Source organism: Saimiri boliviensis, chromosome 18 (assembly GCF_048565385.1).
Source record: "Saimiri boliviensis isolate mSaiBol1 chromosome 18, mSaiBol1.pri, whole genome shotgun sequence".
Classification (NCBI taxonomy): Eukaryota; Metazoa; Chordata; class Mammalia; order Primates; family Cebidae; genus Saimiri; species Saimiri boliviensis.
In genome coordinates, this window is record NC_133466.1 from 2,771,414 (window position 1) to 2,793,169 (window position 21,756).

Genomic DNA, 21,756 nt, shown 5'->3' on the forward strand with positions numbered 1-21,756 from the left:
AGGTCCCAAATAAGGGATGGGGAGGTGATGTGAGGGTGACAGGTGCAACTCCGGAGCCCACGGCCTGGCCACTGTCCTCCCCAACTGGGGCCAGCACTCAGCACCAGGCCCTGTCGGCTCAGCAGGGTCCCCCCACCACAACTCTTGTACCCTGCTCCCCATGAGGTGCCATGGGAGTGGCCTAGGAGGGGAGCGAGGAGTGTGGCTGACCTTGAGGTTGCTGGGGTGCTTGTGTGTCCACGCCAGAAGCATGGCAGCAAACAGGTCCCCAGTGCCCACAAAGACGGCGTCCACCTTGCGAATGTCCATCCGGATGCGCTCCATCACGGTGGAGCCGTCGGGACTCCCTGGGGGAGAAGACGGGCAGGGCCACTGAGGCCTGCGGATCCTCTGCCACGGCCGGCCTCCCCGTCCCGAGTCCTCCCGGGCACAGCGGCAGAGCACAGGGTGGCCTCACTCAGGACACGGCCGGCCTCCCCATCCCGAGTCCTCCCGGGCACAGCGGCAGAGCACAGGGTGGCCTCACTCAGGACGCGGGGGCATGCATGGGGGTCCCATCACCACTGCAAGGGAAAGTGAGACTACACCCTCAGAGGGGCACACACACAGGCTGGCCAGTCTCGGGGGTCGCTGTGCAGTTCCCGAGTAACAACAGCGTGAAGAAGTAGGAGATGATGTCTGGACGCATCCGTGTGTGTGTGTGTGTGTGTGTCCATGTGTATGCATGTACGCGTGTGCACATCTGCATGTGTGTGCATGTGTGCATGTCCGTGCATGTCCGTGTCTGCGTGTCTGTGCGTGAGTCCATGTGTACGTGTGTGCCTGTGTATGCATGTGTGTGCATGACTGTGTGCCCATGTGTGCCTGTCCACATGTACGTGTGCATGTCTGTACACGTGTATGCCTGTGTGTGCACGTATGGCTGTGTCTGCGTGCTTGTATGCCGTGTGCATGTATGCCTGTATATGTGCCTGTGTTCACATGCATGTGTGTATGCCTGTGTGCCCATCCGCATGTGTGCCCATGTGTATGTGCATTTGTGCCCACAGGGCTCCCATGTCCACATGCAGACACAGTGGTGTGGAGGCTGTACACAGGACTGTTCTCTCGGGGCCGTGGGTGTGGACTTGGGGCCACTAGCTTAGCTCATGGCTCCAGCCTTCTGCATCATTTCACACGATTCAGAGAAAATCAGCCAGTTGGTGTCTCCGTACTTAAACACTCAGCACAGCCAGGCAGAGGCGTCCTTACAGTGAGCTCAGGGACGCGGTCCGGCTGTGAGGGAGGTCTACGATGCTGGGCCTGTGGAAGTCGGCTCCAGCTGGGGCATTCATCATGACTTGTGCGGTGTTGGGAATTCTACCCGACCCCTGAGAGCCTATAAAATGAGAGCATCATCCCGGGGCTGGATAAAGCATAATTTTCATGCTGTTGAACCTAAAACATTCTTGCAGCCCCAAAGGACATCTTCCTCTGGGAACCCTGAGGAGCCCACGGCGTGTGACTGGGGCACTTACTCCTCCTCTGGCTCCCCAGAACGATCAGGTAGTCGCTGCCCCGAGGGGAGGGCAGGTCGGAGCTGGTGATGACCACCGTGTCGGGGCCCATGGCGTGCAGCATGTCCATCACCTGCCAGCGGCATGCGGAGGGAGCGTCAGCCATGGCCGCCACACCCCACTCCCCGCAGCCCGTTCCCAGTGCTGGCACTCCCGGGAGGTGAGAGAGCCACCTGGTCAGCCACCATCCCCCCCAAACTGCCAGCCCAAACAGGGTGGCTCCCCCAGGTGGCCCGTGAGGGCCTCCCCCTGGGGTCTGGGCAGTTAAATGAACAGATGCGTCCCTGTCCTGCAGCAGGGAGGAGCTGGCCTCTCTATACCTCGGCTTTTCTGTAATTCTTGTAGAAACTCCTCTCTCCACTGCACAGTTGCCTCAGAGCAGGCAGCATGAATGTGCGCGTGCGCGCGCGCACACACACACACACACACACACACACACACACACACACAAACAGCATCGCCACACAGCACGTTCTATAGCAGAACCTGGACCCTGCCCCAGGGCCCGCTGACTCTGCGGCCCCAGGACCCGGTACTAGCTCAGTGAAAGGCCTCCAAGTGGGAAGAGTGGCCCCTGCAGTGGCCCATTCCCAGGACCACATACACGTGGGCTGTGAAAACTCAGGGCAGGGCTGCCTCGGAACGCACCCAAAGCACGTGGACACCCACTGCTGTCTGCCCGTGTCCGCCCTAAAATACATGTGGAAACATCACACCCACAGGGCAGTATTCTGAGGGGCTCCTCAGTGGCTTGTCATGAGGGCACCCCTTCTCCAAGCCTGATGAGGGAGCGGCACTGGCTGTCCACACACAACCACGTACCAACAAGGCACAGTCCTGGCAGCAGAGCAGCCCTCGCCCAGACCCTGAGCCTGACCTTGAGCACCTTGACCATGGACTTCCCAGCCTCCAGAACTGTGGGGAACAAAGTTCTGTTTTTTTTTTTCCTTTTTTGGGGGGAGATGGAGTCTCACTCTGTTACCCAGGCTGGAGTGCAGTGGCACAATATTGGCTCAGTGCAACCTCCGCCTACCAGGTTCAAGCAATTCTCCTGCCTCAGCCTCCCGAGTAGCTGGGACTACAGGTGTATGCCACCATGCCCAACTAATTTTTGTATTTAGTGGAGACGGGGTTACACCATGTTGGCCAAGATGGTCTTGATCTCTTGACCTTGTGATCTGCCTGCCTCGGCCTCCCAAAGTGCTGGGATTGCAGGTGTGAGCCACTGTGCCTGGCCATTTTGTTTGTTTGTTTGTTTTCTGAGACGGAGTCTCACTCACTCGGTCGCCCATGCTGGACTGCAGTGGGGCGATTTTGGCTCACTGCAACCTCCGCTTCCCGGCTTCAAGCGATTCTTCTGCCTCGGCCTCTCCAGTAGCTGGGATTATAGGCACCCATCACCTCGCCTGGCTAACTTTTGTATTTTTGGTAGCGATGGGGTTTCACCTTGTTGGCCGGGCTGGTCTCAAACTCTTGACCTGGTGATCCACCCACCATGGCCTCCCAAAGTGCTGGGATTAAAGGCGTGAGCCACCGCACCTGGCCGAAAGTTCTGTTTTTAAAATAAATCATCCAGTCTCAGGCATTTTGTCATAGCAGCCGAAAGGACTAAGGTGACCCTACCCAGGCTCGATGCCTGTGTGACACCTGCGGTCTGCAAGTCTCAGAGAAAATGACTGAAGAAACCGCACCTCGGGCTGCTGCGTCTGCTCCTGTGTTGGGCGTCCAGCCCGCCCTTCCCCACAGCCTGGCCTGCAGATTCCAAACTTGCCCAGGAGCCCCCACCAGCTCAAGCCACCACCTGGTAATAGCTCTTCAAACACGTGTGCGTGTTTGAACACCCATGCACGCACATGCACACGCACACATATCCTGCGGGTCTCTAGAGGCCCCTGACTAGTGGAAGGTTCAGTCACCACTGGGGAGAAATGACCCCACGGTGCCACTCAGGCAACCCGTCTCCCGTCCCCACCGTGAGTGGCACATCTGCCCCGCACAGGCCCCAGAGGGTCTCCTTACCGCCAAGGCTTCCTCCTGGCTGTGGATCTTCCGGCCACTCAGTAACCTGGAAGACAGGCGGGGGCAGGTGGGCGGGGACAGGTGGGCGGGGGCAGGGGGGCGGGGACAGGCGGGTGGGGACAGGTGAGCCTCTCCTCTCCCAGTTGTGTGCTGACATTCCCAAAACCCCAGTGGCTCTGGAAACCGCCAGCCCCACAGGGAACTCTGTCCACTGGCCACCACGGGCCAGGGCCTCTGCAACATGTGGGGTTTGGTTCCAAAGGGGCCCCTCACACAAGAGGAGGCAGGCAAGGCCCAGTCGTGGCTGCTGTTTATAGGTAACCACGGTGATGAACACCGGCCACGGCCCCCACTTGAGGTCCACACCACAGTGCAAGGTCCCAACATGGGTGACTGGCGTCCACGCAAAGTCAAAAGGTGCCGCTAACGATTAATGCATGCACAGGCCACCCATGGCTCGGGGCCCCCTGGTTCAGACAGGCCCAGGTCAGGGATCCCAGGACTCCAAGAGTCCAGCTGCCCCCATCCCTGTGTGAATGGGGGGCTTGGGACCTGGCTCAGGGCCAGGTAGAGCTAAGCTGCGACAGGCACCGGCCCCCTCCTCGGGTGGCTCCAGGCTTCACGGCACTGTGGCGTTGGCAGCTTCCCCTTGGCGTCTGATTCTTTAGCTGGGGGGCGGGGCATGCACCCAAAGAAAGAGCTTTTCAAACTCAGTATCAGGCAGGCAGGCAGGCCCAACGCACTTGGCCTCTCCTCACAGGTTGGCAGGTAACCTGACCTCCTCCACAGCTGCCCTCACCCCGGCTGTGGCGGCCCCCGCAAGCCCGCAGCCCCGGGACGCCCCTCCTCTTCCGCTCCTAGGGGCTCTATGGCTCTTCCTGGGGAAGGACCGGTAGTGTTCCCCATTTAAAATTACTTACTCTGCCAGGTGCAGTGGCCCACGCCTGTAATCCCAGCCCTTTGGAAGGCCAAGGCAGGTGGATCACTTGAGGTCAGGAGTTCAAGACCAGCCTGGCCAAACATGGTGAAACCCCATCTCTACTAAAAATACAAGAATTGGCTGTGGTGGCGCACGCCTGTCATCCCAGCTACTTGGGAGGCTGAGGCAGAAGAATTGCTTGAACCCGGGAGAAGAAGGTTGCAATGAGCTGAGATCGTGCCACTGCACTCCAGCCTGGGCAACAAGAGTGAGACTCCATTTCGAAAAACAAATAGAGTAAAACATAACTTAATATAATGATAATATGATATAATATAAATAAAATGACTTACTCGGCCTCAAACTGGTTGGGCGTGATAATGTCTGCGACCGGCACCACCTTTTCTTTGTAAACGGGAAGGAGGTCCTCCGGGACATACTGGGGACAAAGGAGACAGCAGGAGAGTCACTGGGAGGGACGCCCACCAGGGAGTGCTCCCCAAAAAGACCCCTGAAGTCCAGGCTCAGGGCAAGGCCCCTGACTGTGGAGACAAGTGGTCCCCATCACAGGGCACGCGTGGCAGAGGCACACGAGAGCGGGAACCCTAAGTGCCCCAAGGGGCTGAGGGAGGACTCGGGCACAGTGAGTTCCTGCACAGGGCCTGGGAAGAGAACGAGGTGAAGGAGAGAAGGAGGGAGGGAGGAGGGGGAGAAGCAAAGGGAAACCCGGCGGGGGGTCTCCGTCATCGGGAGGGCTGGGAGCTCCACCCGGGAGCTCCTCCTGGCTGCGTCGACGCACTCTTCATCTATTTGTTTTTGTCTAAGTTGCCTGACAAGCAATTCAACACATGGTTTTCTCTAATGATCAAATTTAAGCTGAAGCCAGTGAGCAGCTCCGGGAGAATTCTGCGGGCTCATGGAACATTTCGCCAGCCCCTGCCGGCTGAGTGGCCTGAGTCTCCACTCCCTTCACTTCACTTTGCTCCCGGAAACCTCCCTTGGAGATCAGGGCCCTGCAGGGGACACCTCTGCACGTGGTGCTCAGAGCACTCGAGGTGGCCACGTACTGGCCGCTGCGACCAGGCTGACGTGGCTTAGGAGGCACTAGGACGGGCGGGCGGTGCCTGGAGTCCCGGATCCCTGGACCAGAAAATGGAAGGAGAGCTCTTCAGAGCCCTGTTTTGGGTAGGGAGGCCCCACACACCCCTGACCCCATGGAAACGGAAGATATGGATGACTGCTCGTCTGAGACAGGGGCTCCTGTTTAGGCCACTGTCGTTCAGGAAAACAAAGGTGACAACATGGAGGGGCCAGATCCCTTAGCCACACTGCACTGGACAGCGGCCCCAACCCTCCGTGACCCAAACACGAGCGTCTGCCGAGGGTCAGCAGAGCCCACGCCAGGGAGCACCATGAAGGGAAAGCAGAGGGCTGCCAGCTGGGGTGGGCATGGGGCACAGAAACTTCCAGAGAACAGGCACGGGAGAAAGTGGACAAAGACAGACACTGAGCAGACCAGCACACCCACTCAGGAGACGCCATCCTGACTTCAACCGCCGACCCAGCGGGACAGGGAGGGCACAGGCTGGGCGTGTCCTGTGGCCGTGGAGAAGCCCACTGTGCTGAGTGAATGTGCAGCAAGCAAACAGACGCGCAAGGCACAACGCAACGAAGGCGGACGCTGAAACGGCCTGGGCGCGGAACGGCTGAGATGAAACCCACAGGCAGGGTGACCCGGGGCTCCTCCCGCCTCTAAAGTCTAGGCATTTGGGCGGGCCACCGTGGAGCTGTTCTCCACCCACCTGATCCTGTGTCAAGGTCTGCAGGCTGCAGCTGCTGCGGTTATGATCCAGCTCATAGGCTGAGCAGTTTCTACATTTGTTTTTCTTTTTTGAGACAGGGTCTCACTCTGTGGAGTGAGTGTACTGGTGCGATCTCAGCTCCCTGCAGCCTCCACCACCCGGGCTCAAGCAATCCTCCCACCTCAGCCTCCCAAGTAGCTGGGACTACAGGTGGGTGCCACCACACCGGCTAATTGTTTGGTATTTTGATTAGAGATGGTGAGCTTTCGCCACGTTGCCCAGGCTGATCTTGAATGCCTGGGCTCCCGAAGTGCTGGGATTACAGGCGTGAGCCACTGCACTCCGCATGCTTTCTACATTTTTAAATGCTTAGGTGAAAAGAAAGTCAAAAAAAGAATGACATTTTTTGACACAAAAAAATTATAGAAAATTCAAATTTCAGTGTCCACAAATGAAATTGTATTAGAAAATAGTCATTCATGGCTGGGTGTGGTGGTTCACGCCTACAGTCCCAGCACTTTCAGAGGCTGAGGTAGATCACTTGAGACCAGGAGTTCGAGACTAGCCTGGTCAACATGGTGAAACCCTATCTAGTAGAAATACCAAAATTAGCTGGATGCGGTGGCACACGCCTGTAATTCCAGCTACTCGGGACGCTAAGGCATGAGAATTGCCTGAACCTGGGAGGCGGAGGTTGCAGTGAGCTGAGATTGTGCCATTGCACTCCAGCCTGGGGACTGAGCAAGACTCTGTCTCAATAAGAAAAGAAAAAAGAAAACTGTCATCTGTTTGTGCACCTCTCACCGGTGGTGGCTTCTGTGCTCTAACAGGAATGGCCATGGCAGGGCCGTGCGCTGGCAAAGCCTTAGATATTTATCTGCCGTCTGGCGCTTTCCAGAAAACATGTCCCCTTCCTCCTTCCTAACAAGGTTTGTCTCTTTTCCCTTGGACAGAGGAGTTTCACCAAGTTAGACACTTAGAGACGTGGGCCTGTCTTCCGGCTGGACAGGAAGAGTTCCACTCACCGCGCTTTTAAATCACACGCATGAAATTACTCACCATGGAGCCTTCGCCGTCCCACTTGTCACCCAGGACCGGATCACACACTGCAGAGACACAGGCATCTTATCAGTAAGGGCTACAGCTGATGAGTAAGAAACGGTCAACGTTTCTTTCTCCCCCCGCCCCTTTTTAAATTCTAGACAGGATCTTGCTCTGTTGCCCAGGCTGGAGTGCAGTGGTGCAATCGTGGCTCACCGCAGACTGAATCTTCCAGGCTCAGGCGATCCTCCTGCCTCACCCTCCCAAGTGGCTGGGACCACAGGCATGTGCCACCACACCCAGCTAACTTGCAAATGATTTGTACAGATGGGTTCTCACTATGTTGCCTGGGCTGGTTTTGAACTCCTAGGCTTAAGTGATCCTCCCACCTCAGCCTCCCAAAGTGCTTGGATTTTGAGTGTGAGCAACCTCATTCGGCATTTTTCATTTCTAAGCTGCCAAGTTGAAGCAAATATTCTTCTCTTTTTAAATTTAACTTTTCAATGCAGTAAAAAATATCTACCTTAATCTTTGCTAGTTTAACCATTATTAGGCAACTCAGGAGCAGTGAGGATGTTCCCACTGTTGTATAACCACGACCGCCATTCACCTCCAAAACACTTTCATCTTCCCAAACCAACTCTGTCGCTGTTAAAACACTCACTCCGCATTCTCCCTGCCTTGGAAACATCTAGTCTGCTTTTTTTTTTTTTTTTGAGACAGAGTCTTGTTCTATCGCCTAGACTGGAGTGCAATGGCATGATCTCGGCTCATTGAAAACTCTGCCTCCTGGGTTCAAGTGATTCTCCTGCCTCAGCCTCCCGAGTAGCTGGGATTACAGGTGTGCACCACAACACCCAGGTAATTTTTTTATGTTTAGTAGAGATGGGGTTTCACCATATTGGCTAGGCTTGTCTTGAACTCCTGACCTCGTGATCTGCCCGCCTCAGCCTCCCAAAGTGCTGGGATGACCTCCCAAAATGCATGAGACGCTGCACCCAGCCTTAGTCTGCTCTCTACCTGGTCGAACTGGCCTCTCCTGGATATTTCAGATAACGGAAGCATGTAACAGTTGTCCTTTGGCGTGAGGCTTCTTTCACAGAGCATCATATCCTCCAGGCTCATCCACAATGCGGAGTGGAATTTCCTTCCTTTTCCAGACTAATACTCCACTGTGCACACAGACATTTTGTCTGTTTGTCACCCACGAATGGATACAGATTGTCTCCACCTTGGTCACTGGAATAACGCTGCTATGGCCATGGGTATACACAGGTCTGCTTGAGTCTCTGTTCTCAGCTCTCTCAGATGTTTACCCAGGGCAGATTTGCTGGTCACGTGGCGTCTGTGTGGATTTGCTGGTCAGTGGCGTCTGTGTGGATTTGCTGGTCACGTGGCGTCTGTGTGAATTTGCTGGTCACATGGTGTGTGTAGATTTGCTGGCCACATGGCGCCTGTGTGGATTTGCTGGTCACATGGTGTGTGTAGATTTGCTGGTCACATGGTGTGTGTGGATTTGCTGGTCACATGGTGGGTGTAGATTTGCTGGTCACGTGGGTAGGTGCAGGTTTGCTGGTCACGTGGTGTCTGTGCAGATTTGCTGGTCACATGGTGTGTGTAGATTTGCTGGTCCCATGGCGTCCTGGCAGATTTGCTGGTCACGTGGCATCTGTGTGGATTTGCTGGTCACGTGGCATCTGTGCGGATTTGCTGGTCACATGGCGTCGGTGCAGGTTTGCTGGTCACGTGGTGTCCATCCGGATTTGCTGGTCACATGGCGTCTATGTGGATTTGCTGGTCACATGGTGTGTGTAGATTTGCTGGTCACGTGGCGCCTGTGTGGATTTGCTGGTTACATGGTGGGTGTTGATTTGCTGGTCACGTGGCGTTTGTGCAGAATTGCTGGTCACGTGGTGGGTGTAGATTCGCTGGTCACGTGGCGTCTGTGCAGAACTGCTGGTCACATAGTGTGTGTGTGGATTTGCTGGTCACATGGTGTCTGTGTCCTGCTTGTTGGAGAATTCCCAGCCTGTTTTCCACAGTGGCCACGCCCTTCTATATTCCCACCAGCAGTGTGAGGGTTTCCCATCCTCACCCACACTTGCTATTTTCTGTGTGTTTGATGGCAGTCATCCCAGTTACTGTGAGGTGCTATTCACCACTGCTTGCCACCCAAGCAGGTGCAGTGGCTCCCTTCCTCTTCTGGGGCTGGAGCACACACATCCCAGGCCTCACACGGCTACCCCAATAAGCACCTTCCCTCTGGGCAACGGTACAGTGTGGCAAAATACTCAGGACCAGGCCTGCCCTCCCGCTGTCCAGGAGACCTGCGCCCCAGAGCGAGCCTGTCTGCCAGGCTGGGTGACGCTGCCCCTTCTCCCAGGCGGCAAGATGGACCCAGGGCTGCCTGGCCTCTAAGGAAAGACCCATCTAGGCAGATGCCCCCAAAGACTTGGCCACACCCCAGCCTGGCCCTGCCTGGATGTGGCCCTGCCCCTCCCCTCCCACTCCCCAGCAGGGCCCTGCCTGGGTGTGGCCTTGCCCCTCCCCCACTCCCCAGCCTGGCCCTGCCTGGGTGTGGCCCCTTGCCCCCTCCGCCTTTAAAGTCCGTGTAGTCACACAATGGTGCTGCCTGGGCCCCAGGCCTTCACACAGCAGCCCCGCTATATGAGCACACTGACACCCCTTCCTGTCGCCCAGCAGCCACGCAAGACACCAGGCTCACCGGCAAATGCTTCTAGCCTACGGACTTCAGCAGGCCCACATCCTCGGAGGCCAGGCAGGTGCAGCTCACTGGCCTGGAGGGGCGGGGCACAGAGGAGGCAGGAAGCCGACACGTCCCTTCCCAGGCTCCCAGGCTGGCCCCCTCCTGTGCGGGCCACACAGCCAGGCCCGAGGGTGGACCCCTGCCTACCGTACACCAGCCCGGGGTTCTGCTGCTTCAGCTCACGCACGATGTCCACCACCATGGCCAGGAACGACTTGTCCCTCGTATAACCTTCGGGGGGAGAATCCAGGTCACCCTCGGAAAACAGGAGACTTACCACGATCCACTGTGGCTCCAAGAAAGATAAGCACCAGCACACCTTGCATGGCGAGGGGGGTGAAGGCGGGGTGTCCTCACAGTCCCAAGACACCAAGGGCAGACCCGGCCACACTCCCAACAGAAATGCTGCACTTCAGAGGCATGAACCCATGGCGAGAGGTGCAGGAGGAATCTTTATTTATAGTTCTACTTTCAGTAATAAGCATATGACACTTGAATTTAATCTTACTTATTTTGAGGCAGAGTCTCATTCTGTCCCCCAGCCCACAGTGCCATGGTTCAATCACAGCTCACTGCAGCCTGAACCTCCGGGCTCAAGCAGTCCTCCCACATCAGCCTCCCAAGTACCTGGGACTATGCCCAGCTAATTTATATCTTAAATGTTTTGTAGAGATAGGGGTCTCACTCTGTTGCCCAGGCTGGTCTTGAACTCCTTCCCTCAAGCAAGCCTCCCTCCTAGGCCTCCCGAGGCGCTGGGATTACAGGCCCAAGCCCCTGTGCCCACCTTTATATATGACCTTTGAACATGTATAGATGCTGGGTGCAGTGGCTCACACCTGTAATTCTAACACTTTGGGAGGCTAAGACAGGTGGATTACTTGTGCCCAGGAGTTCAAGGGCAATGCCCTGTCTCTACACACACACACACACACAAAAGTTAGCTGGGCATTGTGGCGCACACCTTTAGTCCCAGCTACTTGGGAGGTTGAGGTGGGAGGATCACCTAAGCCCAGGAGGTGGAGGCAGCAGTGAGCTGTGATTGCCCCACTGCACTCCAGCCTGGGCCACAGAGTGAGACGCTGTCTCAAAAAGATAAAATATATAAATACGTATAGGAATACAATTTTCTTGTTTTGAGATGGAGTCTCACTCTGTTGCCCAGGCTGGAGTGCAGTGGGGCAATCTCAACTCACTGCAACCTCCGCCTCCCGGGTTCAAGCAACTCTCCTGCCTCAGCCTCCCGAGTAGCTGGGACTATAGGCTCGCGACACCACACCTGGCTAGTTTTTGTCATTTTAGCAGAGACGGGGCTTCATCATGTTGGCCAGGATGATCTAGAACTCCTGACCTCTGATTGGTCCACTTTGGCCTCCAAAAGTGCTGGGATTACAGGCGTGAGCCACCACGCCTGGCCTGAAATACAATTTGTTTTTAACCAGAAAGTTAACAAAGGATGCCAGTGTACTAGGTAATAGCCCATCACCTACCTGATTGTCCCAGCCCTTCCCTGGGCAGTGCTCCCAACATACAGCCTGTACCCTCCCCTGGGCACCGGAACCCCAGTGTGGCCACAGGAGGATGGGCAACTTGGCATTGCCAGGGCAGTCATTGTCCAGGCAGGCACAGCGTGGCCAGGACCAACTCCTGCCCTCAAGCAAGCCTCCCTCCTAGGCCTCCCAAAGTGCTGGGATTACAGGTTCGATCCCCGTGCCCACCCTCATGTATGACCTTTCAACATGTATAGGTCACGTTCACGCCAAGCCCCTCCTTGAAGGAGCAGGGATGGGAGATGGGCCAGGGTGAGGTGCGCTCGGCCTCCCTGGCTGGAGTGGGGTCTGCAGGCCCCTGCGGCAGCTCGTGCGGGCACCCACCTGTGAGCACGTAGTCATATTTATTCACGTTGTTCAGCTTCAGGCCCTCATACAACTCCTGGAGCTCATGTGAATTCAGCACTTGGCCCTTCCAGTGGGCATAGCCTAGCGGCAGAGAAACCATGGGGACTCAGACACAAGAGGGCCAGGCGCGGGGCCTCGGGCTTCCCACCACATCCGCCCACTCTCCCTGAGGCCCCTGGTGGACGGCTTCTCCCCAGGGACTGGCACAAGGCCTGAACATCACCAGGCACAGTGCTTGGCAGGTCCCGACAGCCGTCCACACAGGACGCCTCCAGCCCCCTGCAAGCCCCCTGCCCCTACACTGTCAGGGATCGTTGCTATGACCTCAGTGGCTCCCACCTTCCCACTGCCAGTTCCTGTGGGCGCTCAGCTCCCCAGACCTGTGACACCTGTGGGTGCTGCTTCCCAGGTGCAGGCGGGGCGTGGGGAGGGACACAGCAGCCCACAGCTATGTCACTCCTGCATCGCTGTCCAGAGTGCCCCGGCCCCTCCCTCCCTGCAACGTCACAGCCTTGTTTCCCAGCGTCTCCTGCACGAGCTCCCAGCTATTCAGGCCGGTGTGCTCGGCCACCGCCAGCAGGACACCCCGGCAGGTAGGGTGTCACGTCCCCACCTCCCCACTCCTCCTCGACAGGCTTAAGCTGCAATTAAAGTCAGTCGTAGATGAGCTCCTGAGCAAGAAACAAACATGAATGAGGAGGCGGCCTCAGCCCAGGTGTGCAGCCTGCCCTCAGCCCTGCAAGTACCCAGGATGAAGTGACTGCCCCAGTGGACAGGCACGTCAGTGCATGAAGACGGATGCGTTGCTTCCTGCAGGCAGGACCGCCGGCCTCCTGGGAGCCCTTCCCGCATCGTGGGATCCGAACGCAGCTCCAGCTCGAAGCACCGCTCAGCCATCCACACAGGGAGGGCCACCCATGGATACCCCACACTTGCCCATGAGAAACGGCTCACACTGAGGGACTCCTGAGCTCCTCCCATGTGACTAATCCCTCTATGCATGTCTTTTTCAGCAGATAAGGAAAACTGATGCGCTGGTTCCTAGAGCAGCAAAGCGCAAGTGTCACGCACCGGTTGGCCACGGCCAGCTCCGAGCCCACACGCCATGCCGTGGCCAAGATCGCTTGAATTCCCACACCAGAGGAGGGCTCCACAGCACAGCCCCCGAGGGCCCTCCTGTGCACCAGCCGCTGGCTCCCACTAGAAGGGGCGCCTTCGGCTCTCCCCAGGAGCTGCTGTGCAGGAGCACGCGTGGCGTGCATGTCCTGAGCCTGCAGTCAGAAGCAACGCTCTGTGGCTGGGCGTGGTGGCTCATGCCTGTAATCCCAGCACTTTGGGAGGCTGAGGCCATCAAGTTACAAGGTCCAGAGTTGAAGACCAGCCTGACCAACATGGTGAAATGCCGTCTCTACTAAAAACACAAAAATTAGCCAGGCATGGTGGCACACGCCTGTAATTCCAGCTACTTGGGAGGCTGAGGCAGGAAAATTGCTTGAACCCAGGAGGTGGATGTTGCAGTGAGCCAAGATGGTGCCACTGTACTCCAGCCTGGGTGACAGAGTGAGACTCCATTGCAAAAAAAAAAAAAAAAAAAATAGAAGCAATGCTCCCAGGCACAGTGGCCTCTGGGATGTGCAGCTGGGGGCGCCTGCAAGTGTACTCTGCTCGGGACACCAGCGTGTATGCCCTGAAGGGTAGGTCTGCCAGAGACCGAGCCCCTGATGGACCCCGGGTTAACAGTCACTTGGGGTCAGGACGGTCAGGCGTATCCACGATGGGTGAGGTCAGTGCCTCACATGGCAGCCTGCCCCTCTGGTGTGGGGTGTGTCCTGGGGAGGCTTCTGCCAGGCAGGGGCGGGGTTTGGAGTGAACGGGGGCTGTGGAGGGGCAGGAGGAGGGAGGCAAGCAGTGGTCCCTCCCCGTCCTTTCTGCTCTGGGATTCTGAGCATCTTCCCAAGCAGGGTGGGGCTCAACACGGCTGCACACATGCTGCTCTCCTGGGGAGGCGATACGGCCTGGCTGTGTCCCCACCCAAATACCATCTTGAATTGTAGCTCACGTCGTGGGAGGGACCTGGTGGGAGGTCATTCAATCACGGGGCGGTTTCCCCCATCCTGTTCTTGTGATGGGGAGCGGGTTCTCACAAGAGCTGACGGTTTTATAAGGGGCTTTGAAAACCCTGGGCCCCGCCTCTGCACTTCCTGCCACCACCATGTGAAGAAGGACGTGTTTGCTTCCCCTTTGGCCATGACAGTAAGTTTGCTGAGGCCTCCCCAGCCCTGCTGAACTGTGAGTCAAGTCAACCTTTTTCCTTTGTAAATGACCCCATCTCAGATATGACTTTATTAGCAGTGTGAGAATGGACTAACACAGGGTTCCATCAGGAAGGACCGCGGCCAGGCGGTTCCAGTGACAGACACTGATTCTCCTACTCCTGGGCACTGGGGTCCAGGGTCAAGGCGTCACCAGGGCTGCTCCTTGAGGCCTCTCCCCTGGGTTTCAGACAGCATCGCCTCCCTGTGTCCTCGTGGGGCTGTCCCCGTGTGTGTCTGTGCCCTCATCTCTTCTTGCAAGGATGCTGATCAGACTGAACCAGGGCCCACCCTGACAGCCTCTTTTAACCTGGTGACCCCTATACAGGCCCCATCTCCAAACCCTGTCCACTCTGAGGTGCTGGGGTAAGGCTGCAACGTGAGAATTTGGGGGGACGCAATTCAGCCATAACAGCCGTGAGGATGGGGAGATGTCCAGCCCTTGCCAGGTCTCAGACGCAGGCCCCAGGTCCCTCTGAGGCCCAGCTTCCTGTCGGAACAAGGGGGCATGGTCTCGCACTTCTGGGTGCCCCCTGCCCACTGCAGGACATGGTACCGGCCCAGAGCCCACAAGAAGCTTCTCGAACAGGGGACGGCCCTTGGCTCCCCTGTCCAACTCATTCCACTTACAGATGAAAAAACAGAGGCCAAACAAGCTCCTCAGGAAGTCCAAGGGGCCTGGTGCGCCTCTGCGACCCCAGCGGGCCAGGGAGTCTGGGCCGGTCCCGCCCCTCGCTGGTGCCCGTCGGCAGGCGCCGGGTCCTGGCCCTCTCCAGCACTGCAGCTCCTGTGTTCACAGCAGCCTCCCCTTCCCTGCAGCAAGGACCACCAAGCCCAGCAGCAGGTCACCTGTCCCACCCTCTCCGGCTCCACGTTCCAAAAGCCAGGACGTGTGACCCGTCCACCTCCAGCTCTGCAAGCTCCTTCCTGACGCCCTTAGGCCAGGAAGCTCAGACAGGAAGCTCCAGGAAACCCTCTCAGAGGGGCCACTGGGAATGCTGGTCGCAAGGTGGAGTTTGCCAAGCCTGCCTGTCCTGGGTTTGAGGGCACAGCTCAGAGTGTGGAAAAATGAATGGTGGCCTCGAGGAATGGGGTGTTAGCCAGGGGAGGGTGCAGGAGCGCGAGCAGCAGCCCTGACGCGGGCGGGCTCTGCAGGCAGCTGGGGGCTCAGCTTCCCCCACCCGACAGGTATCAGGGAACCAACAGCGTGGCTTATGTGGAACACCTGTGTCCACTGGCAGTCTGGCGTTGTGGCCATCCCAGGCAGAAGCTGCCCATGTGACCACCCAGTAACAACCCTGGGCCCACGGTGGGCATGTGGTGCACACCTGCAGTCCCAGCCACTCAGGAGGCAGAGGAGACAGGAAGATCACTTCAGCCCAGGTCAAGGCTGTGGTGAGCCGCCTGCACTACTGCAGGCCAGCCTGGGCGACAGAGAGACCTCGTCTCTGAAAAAGAGAAAGGAAAAGACTGGGGCGTGGAGTCTCACGCCTGTGAACCCCACACTGTGGGAGGCTGAGGGGGCAGGATCGCTTGAGCCCAAGGAGTTCGAGACTAGCCTGGGCAACACAGTGAGACTCCATCTCTACGAGAAACAGGCAAATTAGCCAAATGTGGTGGTGCACACCTGTAGACCCAGCCCCTTAAGAGGCTGAGGAGGGAGGATCTCTTGACCTTGGGATGCCAAGGCTGCAGTGAGCCATGATCACACGACTGCACTCCTGCATGGATGACAGAGACCTTGACACACACACACACACACACACACACACACACACACACACGAAAAAGAAAAAAGAAAACCCTTGGCAGAGTTGCTAACAAGCTCCCTGGCAGCGTCATCCCAGTTCCCTGCCAAATGAGGTGCGGCCCGTGTGACCCCACCTCCAACACCTAGATGTGCACTGGAGAACTGAAAACACATCCCCCCAAACTGTCTAGACAAACGTTCACGGCAGCATGACCCCCGCAGCCAGAAAGTGGGAACAACCCAGCGTCCGCAGGGCTGCTTGTGGCTCACGTGGCCGGTCGCGCAGGGCATGAGCTCCGTACTGGGCATACACGAAGGGCCACGCAGCAGGAGGACACGGCAACGTGGCCCTCAGATGGCCCCAGCAGCGCAGCCCTGGAGCGAGGGTGCCCGGAGCAGAACAGCCGCCACAACGCGCGAGGCACGAGGCGTGTGCAAAGTCTTTCCTTGTGCATGATCAGGCCCAGTGAAATGCTTCCTGGAGGTGACGTTGGTGAAAAATAAGCACCTCTAGCCAGTGGGCAGGGGTGGGGGAAAGGAAACACAACAAAAAACCCAAAAAACAAAAAGCGCTTCCAGCTCTGTGAAGGTCCCACAGTGGGTGGCCCGGGAGCCGAGAGGGGCCGAGTCCCCGTCCTGACCACCAGCTCCCACGGTACCCAGAGCAGGTGCCCGGCATACCAGCCTCACTCCCCGGCAGCACAGTGTGGGCGAGACGGGGGAAGCAGAAGGCAGAAGGCACCGGCACAGGGGAGAGAGATGCCCGCCGGCACTGCCCTAGGGAGCTGCCCCTGAGCCACGGAGGCAGCCTTGGGGAAGCTACTCGGGTCCTCCTGAACAAGCCGCACAGACAGCTGACCCCAAGAGTGTGGGTACAGGGTGCTGGGAGCCAGCCACGGCCAGAGCCGGAGCCAGCTAAGGGGTCCTGAACCAGCAGGCCCGCCGTGGCATCTGGAGGAGGCTGGAGCAGGGGCTCCCAGGAACCAGAGGCTGGGCCCCATGGGAAGCAAAGCCCCCAAGGTGGCTGTCTGGCACTGCACCTGCAGAGGCTCCCAAGCGCCTGGGGTCCTGCCGTCATCCCTGCACTCTGAGGGCAGGCCAGAGTCCCCTTTCTGCCTTGGAGTCCTCAGGTCAGCCAGCCCAGCACCCACTGAGAAGCTTCCAGCACGCCCGGAAGGCATCACCAAAGCCCGGTGCCCTTCCCGCATCCTGGAATCCACGCCAGGGCAGCCGGGTCTATGCGGGTGTTGACCCAACGCTGACGGAGGAGAACACCGTCCCCAGAAACACACTCGACACCCCGCTTTACTGTCCAGCCAGCCAGCTCACCCACTGGAAACTCAATCCTACGGGAGGGTGGCCAGCAGCCAGGATGAACGTGTGGGCCCAGGGAGGCTCGCGGAGGCCCGAGGCTTTGGGACAATCTCCATATTTCGCAGCCCCAGTGTGCCCAGCAAGCAAAGGCAGGGGAGGGTTCCGCCAGAGCTGAGCCTGTCCATCCTCGACGGCCGAGCAGCTCTTTCCTCTCACTCAGCACGTGTCATTCCCGCCCCAAGAGAAACCACGGCATTCCTTCCTGCTCCCGAGGGTGGGGCCAGGCCTCCACACATCCCGTCGATGCTGTTTCTGGGACGTTCTGTGCTCCCAAGGTTCCGTCTGGGTTCAGAGAAATTTCAGGGGAAGCAACATGGGGTGTTTCAAAGAACCGAGTAGCTTTGTTCTCCTGCCAATGAAGCAGTCCAGGGACCACAGAGAGGAGGGAGGACTCCATGAGCCTCCACCTCCAGGCCATGGGGCTAGGGTGTGGGCAGCACGGCCTGGGACATTGTGAGGGGCTTCTGAGGCCGGCCACTCTTTGTCCCCTGAGCCAGCAAAGTCCTCGGGGTCCCCGTGCACGGAGACGGACGCACACATGGGCTCCTACAGCACTGCTGTTAACAGAGAAAACCTGGAACCACCTACATGTCCCGCAGCGTGACCAGCCTGCGGGGGACGCTCCTCAGTGCCTGGAGGCAGGAACAGCACCTCGCAGGCAGGCCGGCCGGCAGCAGGAGTCACACGGCTGCGCTCTGAGCCAGGCCTCAGTCCAAGCACTTCAAGCAATTGACCTGATCAACTCTGGCAACCCCACGGCTGGGGGTAGGATCGCTCTCCCGTTTTACAGAGGGGAAACCGAGGCGTCAAGAGGTTCTGCCACCTGCACTGGGTCACACGCCCCAAGGCAGTGAAGCTGAGTCAACACAGCCACCCAGGTCTATGCCCTGATGTGCTGTGCAGGCCCTGCTGAGCGACACCAGGGACCCCAGTTCCCGTCCACACGAAGGTCCCGTGTCCCTCACCCCCACTCTGCTCTGCGTCAGCTGCTGGAGCCAACGCCTTACCTGTGTGGTTTGAAAACTGGACAGAGTTCACCGCGTCGATCTCAAATCCCAAAACCTGCAAGACAGAGAAGGAACAGGAAGGCCCCGTGAACCCTGGGCAGCGCCGACTGGGATGAGGGGAGGAATGAGCCCCAGCGGGCACAGGGCCCCCGGGCGCAGGCTGGAGGGCCGACGAATCGGAGCAGGAGGCTCTCTACGCGACACACATGACATCTGCGAGTGCAGGGCCTCGAATGTCTGGAGCGGGGCTTCCCTTGATGGGGAGCAACCGGCCTGGGAGGCCATTGCCCAGCCTGCAGGACCTCCATGGAGAAGCACATTCGGATTATCCCAGAAATCCCGTCCAATGAAAGCACTTAATAAGACTAATAAACTGTCAGACGAGGGCAGTGCCTGTCTGTCCACACACCTCGGGAGCACAGAGGCTGGGAGGCCGGCTCTGCTGTGAAAATGTGGGCGTCTACCCCACCCCCCTGGAGGAAGCCGGGCCAAGGGCCCTGTGGGCCGCACAGCTGACCCCTCTTCCCGGGACGCGATGCTCAAAAGCCTGAATCAGGGAGTGAGTGTGTGAGGACAGAGAGGGATGGAGAGGGTGAGGGTTCGAGACAGACGGAGTGGTGACCTCCTTCCCGTTATCTCCAGGGGCCATCCCCACCCTCTCCCCTGTACCAGCAAAGCCCAAACCCTCCCTCCCTGTTTCATCTAAACAGTCAACCATCCTTGAGTTCCACCTTCACATTCAAAGCCAGGTAGTGCCAGCTCTGGTATCAGCACCAGGAGAGCGGCTGTTTCCAGGGCGGGGGGGGGGCAGGTGATGGAAGGGGCTTCTGGGCTTCTCAATTTTGTTTCTCCACTGGGTGGGATTCGCTTTGTGATAATCGGTTGAGCTATCTGCTTAGGATTTGTATTTACCAAGATCTTTCTTTGAAGCGGGTGTGACCGCTAAACAAATGAAATACATGTTAGCAGTCTTGTTAATCTAAAAAGTTAAAATTAGCACTTTGTGGCCAGGCACAGTGGCTCATGCCTGTAATTCCAGCACTTTAGGAGGCTGAGGTGGGAGGACAGCTTGAGGCCAGGAGTTCAAGACCAGCCTGGGCAACATGGCAAAACCCTGTCTCTATAAACAATACAGAAATCAGCCGGGTGTGCTGGCACACACCCAAAGTCCCAGTGACTCGGGAGGCTGAGGTGGGAGGACCAATGAACCTGGGAGGTGGAGGCTGCAGTGAGCTGTGACCGCACCACTGCACTCCAGCCTGCACAACAGAGTGAGACCCTGTCTCAAAAAAAAATAAAAAATAAAAAATAAAAGTGGCACTTTGCAAACGTACCAGCCTGATTCCACAGCCTCTATACACAGAGAGCTTGCAGTATTTCAAATCCTTTAAAATTCTAACTGGCTCTGAAGAAACACATATTAAGCCACGATGACACAAATCCTAAAAATCCTGCCAAAACACTCTGCTCCACTGCTTCCGGGCGTGTAATTAATCCTTTGGGGCTGGCAAACGTATCCAAGAATGAAGTCGCTATTTTCTGCTTTTAAATGAGAGCACGCGTGAGCTGAGTCCCTGGGCTAGCATCTCCATTTCATACACCCCATCAAAATCAGCTTATTCATCAGCATCACAAGCCCGTCTGGACGCTTCCAGAGTCTACCCATCCAACTGCATGTGCAAGACAAAGCCACACTCAGAAGGCGAGGATGCAAGGGGGGCGGGGTGCCGAGGTCCAGGACGGGAGCCCGGGACCCCAGAGAAAGGCATCCTGCTGTTACGATTGTCCTTCAGCTGGAACCCGCCACTCCGTGCCAGACCGTGCCTCTGGAACTCATATCTCTGCACGGCAGTGGCTCCCTCCCAGGCACAGCCAGGAGGGACCAGAGCGTGAAACTGAAGCCTGTGAAGGGAACGGGCTTCTGCCGGCCGCCTCTTCCTCCCCTCCAGGCTCTTCTCCCCGCAGGGGCAGGGGCAGTGACCGTCCCTTCCATAGCAGCAGCAGAATCCACTTTGTGGCTTTCCCACCACCGTGGAATTACTCATCACACACGCCGCGGACCCCCACACCCACCAGCCGGCAGGCACCCGCCTTCCCAGCTCCGAGTTCTAAAGAGCCCAGCTCTCCTCTCTCCCCCCGGGGTCGGCTGCATGGAGACGGTGCTGGCAGGGGTCTCCTCCATGACACCTGTGCTCCCTTTTCGCCTTTCTGTTTCTCAATACCTGGCTGAACAACTCCTCTACAATCGTTGCTCTGGTTTCTGCTTCTGGACTGGACCCTGCCCGATACACCTCATCTTTCCCCACCCCCAAGGGAGCCAGGGACAGATTGATTCTTGGCCCAAGGTTCAACACAGCAGGCAGGGCTCTCCACAATGCTCACCTCCCTTCCGGAGTGCGGGCCCCAGTTCTGGCTCCTCCACGGCCTTCCAGGGATCGCCTTAAACAGGGACAGGCCAGTGCCCTGTGAGCAGCCCTGCTCAACGGTGGGATCAGCTTGGGCCTTTTAGGGACAGCATGGCTGGTCTGTGTATGTGAATCACATTGTTTTACAGTGAACCCTGTCCCTCCAATGGCCTGTGGGGTTCTGCGGTGGCAGAATTCTAAGAATGACCTTTAGGGGCCCTCTCACCCTCGGGCAGCCCCTGAGTGTGGGTTGAACCTGTCAGTGTGATGAGCTCTCTCTTCCAGGGGGATCCTCCTATCTAGGACAGTCCCATCGAATGACATGAGCCCTTCGAAAGCAGACTTTTCTCAGGCTGATGGGCAGAAGGGAAAATTAGCGATTCGAAGTGAAAGAAGGACTTGGTGACTGCTGCGCTGACCATGAGTTGAGTGGTGTGACCGCCGGGTGCAGCAGTGCACGCCCGTGTCACATACAGTCATTACAAAAAACTGAGTCATGCGGCCAGGCACAACAACTCACACCTGTGATCCCTGCATTCTGGGAGACCAAGGCTGGAGGTTTGTCAGGCCAGGAGTTCAAGACCAGCCTGAGCAACATAGCAAGATTCCATCTCTACTTAAAAAAAAAAAAAAAAAAAAAAAAAGTGTCACAAACCTTATAATTATGTAAATTATATTATTGCTTTTTGAGACAGGGTCTCACTCCATCACCCAGGCTGGGGTGCAGTGGCACAATCATAACTCATTGCAGCCTTCAACTCCTAAGATCAAGGGATCCTCCCTCTTCAGCCTCCTGAGTAGCTAGGACTACAGGTGCATGCCACCACGGGGCTAATTTATAGATATGTTTTTTTTGTTGAGACCAGCCTCACCATGTTGCCCAGTCTGGTCCTAAACTCCTGGGCTCAA

At 57.5% G+C, this 21,756-nt stretch overlaps 1 protein-coding gene across 3 annotated transcripts in view; it reads right to left on the bottom strand.

The window, feature by feature from the left end:
• Window positions 1-21,756, bottom strand: part of PDXK (pyridoxal kinase) — a 37,360-nt gene that overhangs the window by 4,870 nt on the left and 10,734 nt on the right. For 2 of the 3 annotated variants that reach the window (XM_039480421.2, XM_039480422.2), the window contains exons 2-9: window positions 18,443-18,497; window positions 11,976-12,080; window positions 10,252-10,335; window positions 7,356-7,402; window positions 4,848-4,933; window positions 3,576-3,621; window positions 1,518-1,629; window positions 211-347 (exon numbers count right to left, since the gene is read on the bottom strand). In XM_039480421.2, coding sequence (XP_039336355.1) covers window positions 211-347; window positions 1,518-1,629; window positions 3,576-3,621; window positions 4,848-4,933; window positions 7,356-7,402; window positions 10,252-10,335; window positions 11,976-12,080; window positions 18,443-18,497 — 672 coding nt within the window. Of the gene's footprint in view, window positions 1-210; window positions 348-1,251; window positions 1,379-1,517; window positions 1,630-3,575; window positions 3,622-4,847; window positions 4,934-7,355; window positions 7,403-10,251; window positions 10,336-11,975; window positions 12,081-18,442; window positions 18,498-21,756 lie in introns of all 3 variants that reach the window. The other variant, XR_012514786.1, reaches the window with a different exon arrangement.